The sequence below is a fragment of the Rana temporaria genome, chromosome 2, assembly GCF_905171775.1.
Source record: "Rana temporaria chromosome 2, aRanTem1.1, whole genome shotgun sequence".
Lineage (NCBI taxonomy): Eukaryota > Metazoa > Chordata > Amphibia > Anura > Ranidae > Rana > Rana temporaria.
Genome location: NC_053490.1, coordinates 177,605,043 through 177,606,787, shown reverse-complemented (window position 1 = coordinate 177,606,787; position 1,745 = coordinate 177,605,043). Strand labels below are relative to the sequence as shown.

Here is a 1,745-nt window from a genome sequence, read left to right as displayed (position 1 = left end):
AGGGTGTAGTCTGTTCCAGCCTCACAGGTCACGTGACAGGTCACGTGATTACTTCCCAGGAACACTTCCGGGAGGAGGGTCAAACAGGGAGAACAAAAGCTGATTGGATCCGGGACGAGGACTACAGGATGTTACAGATGAGCCTTCTTTTCTTACTTTCCTTTTTTTTTTTCTTGTAAGTGTGTTTTTTTACAATGTGTCATTAAAAGAACCTCTTTAATACTGCACTTAGGTGGCGCTTCCTTTCTCTACCCCTTTTTTGTTTACCACAGAGTCAGCTCTCTGAGGACAGCAGCCGCCATTGAACAGCCACATCACCTGCATTTTTAACCATTGAACTGCCTGTTACTACTATTTCCAATGGACTAATCACCATACTCCTACCCATATATGTACTTTGTATCTGCGCTGACAGTTACCTCTCCTATTGTATCCTTTCTATCCTATCAATCTAAAATTTGGCCCATAATAATAATTTTCTTTCCCCATGATGCTACTTGTCCATCCGCTTGTATTTTTATGGTTTTGTTTTCCTTTGTTTAGTATTATGATTTGGTATCATGGTTATTTACTTTTTTCCTTCCCCCACTCGCCCCTTTCTTTTTTTTTTTTTTTTCTGGGAAACCACTCATTTATTAACAAATTGATGCAGAAATTTACTTCTCAATGGGCTGCTGTTCTGGCATGCTCCTAATGATATCGGAATCACCTGGATCAATAATAGCCAGTGTGCACACTCTGTAGTATTTACCGCAGGCTGTACCCAATTCGATGTTGTTGCCGCTGTAGTGGTGGACTCCGGTCTTTGCCAACATTGCATAGTATTCAATCTCTGATTTCCTCAGAGCTGGGCAGTTGTTAGCGAGAATGACGAGCTTGGCCTTGCCCTCGCGGATTCTTTTCAATGTCTGCTTGTAACCCAGGACATATTTGCCACTTTTCGTTACAAGCTGGAGCCTTGAGTTAATTGACTCCAGGGACTTTTTCGTCTTCTTGGCGGCCACCATGTTTGCAGCGCGGATATCCCGGACCAGAGGTGCAGCTCAAGATGGCCGGGGACCGAGAAAAAAGCCCCACTCGCCCCTTTCTTTCCCCTACCTCACCCACAGTGCTTTCAAATAAACTGTATATAACATATATGTCTCTTTTATGTAATCAATTACATTGGTATTTATACTATAATCATATTTGTGCAACATGTACATTGTATATGTATGTTATCTATATTTCTAACATCTGTATTTATCATGTTTTTTGCATGCAAATGGATCGGAGCCTCCATCCGTTGTCACTGGGATTAGTGTGCCCCCCTGGGTCCTGGGGATGGGGATGTACGGTCAGATAACTGCAGAGTGCACCTCTCCATGCACTCTGCGGTTTGGAAAGAAGACATATGGCTAGTCCTCCCAGTTTGGTTTTCAGCCTCCCTACACCATTATTGTGACGGCCATACCTCGGCACGTATCACTGGCTCCACTGGGTGGGGATGCTGTTATTCTCCCTTCATACCAGACGTTCTTCCCACACGACAGGTATCTACGGCGTGGCGTCACTGACGCCGCTGCTGTGTCCTGTGTGTCGGGACTCGCTCGTCTGCATCATGGCCGAGTCACCTGATGCGGAAGTCCCCGCCGTACACGTGACTAGTGATGCATATTTAATGCGGCAGTGTGCAGCCAGGCTCGGTAGAGGACACAGTCACCCACCGTCTACTATCAGACTCCACACTCCCTCTACGAATGCCT

General features: G+C 45.6%; 1 protein-coding gene across 1 annotated transcript; it reads right to left on the bottom strand.

Annotated features, from left to right (window-relative positions):
* Positions 1–600: 600 nt before the first annotated feature.
* On the bottom strand, positions 601–1,066 carry LOC120928578 (60S ribosomal protein L30-like). The gene has a single exon (XM_040339635.1). It carries the CDS (start codon positions 1,005–1,007, stop codon positions 657–659), a length of 351 nt encoding a protein of 116 aa, XP_040195569.1. The 5' UTR covers positions 1,008–1,066; the 3' UTR covers positions 601–656.
* Positions 1,067–1,745: the final 679 nt, after the last annotated feature.

Bases quoted from the DNA above. Each gene is read 5' to 3' on its own strand.
- LOC120928578 (XM_040339635.1), bottom strand. From the start codon at position 1,007: ATGGTGGCCGCCAAGAAGACGAAAAAGTCCCTGGAGTCAATTAACTCA.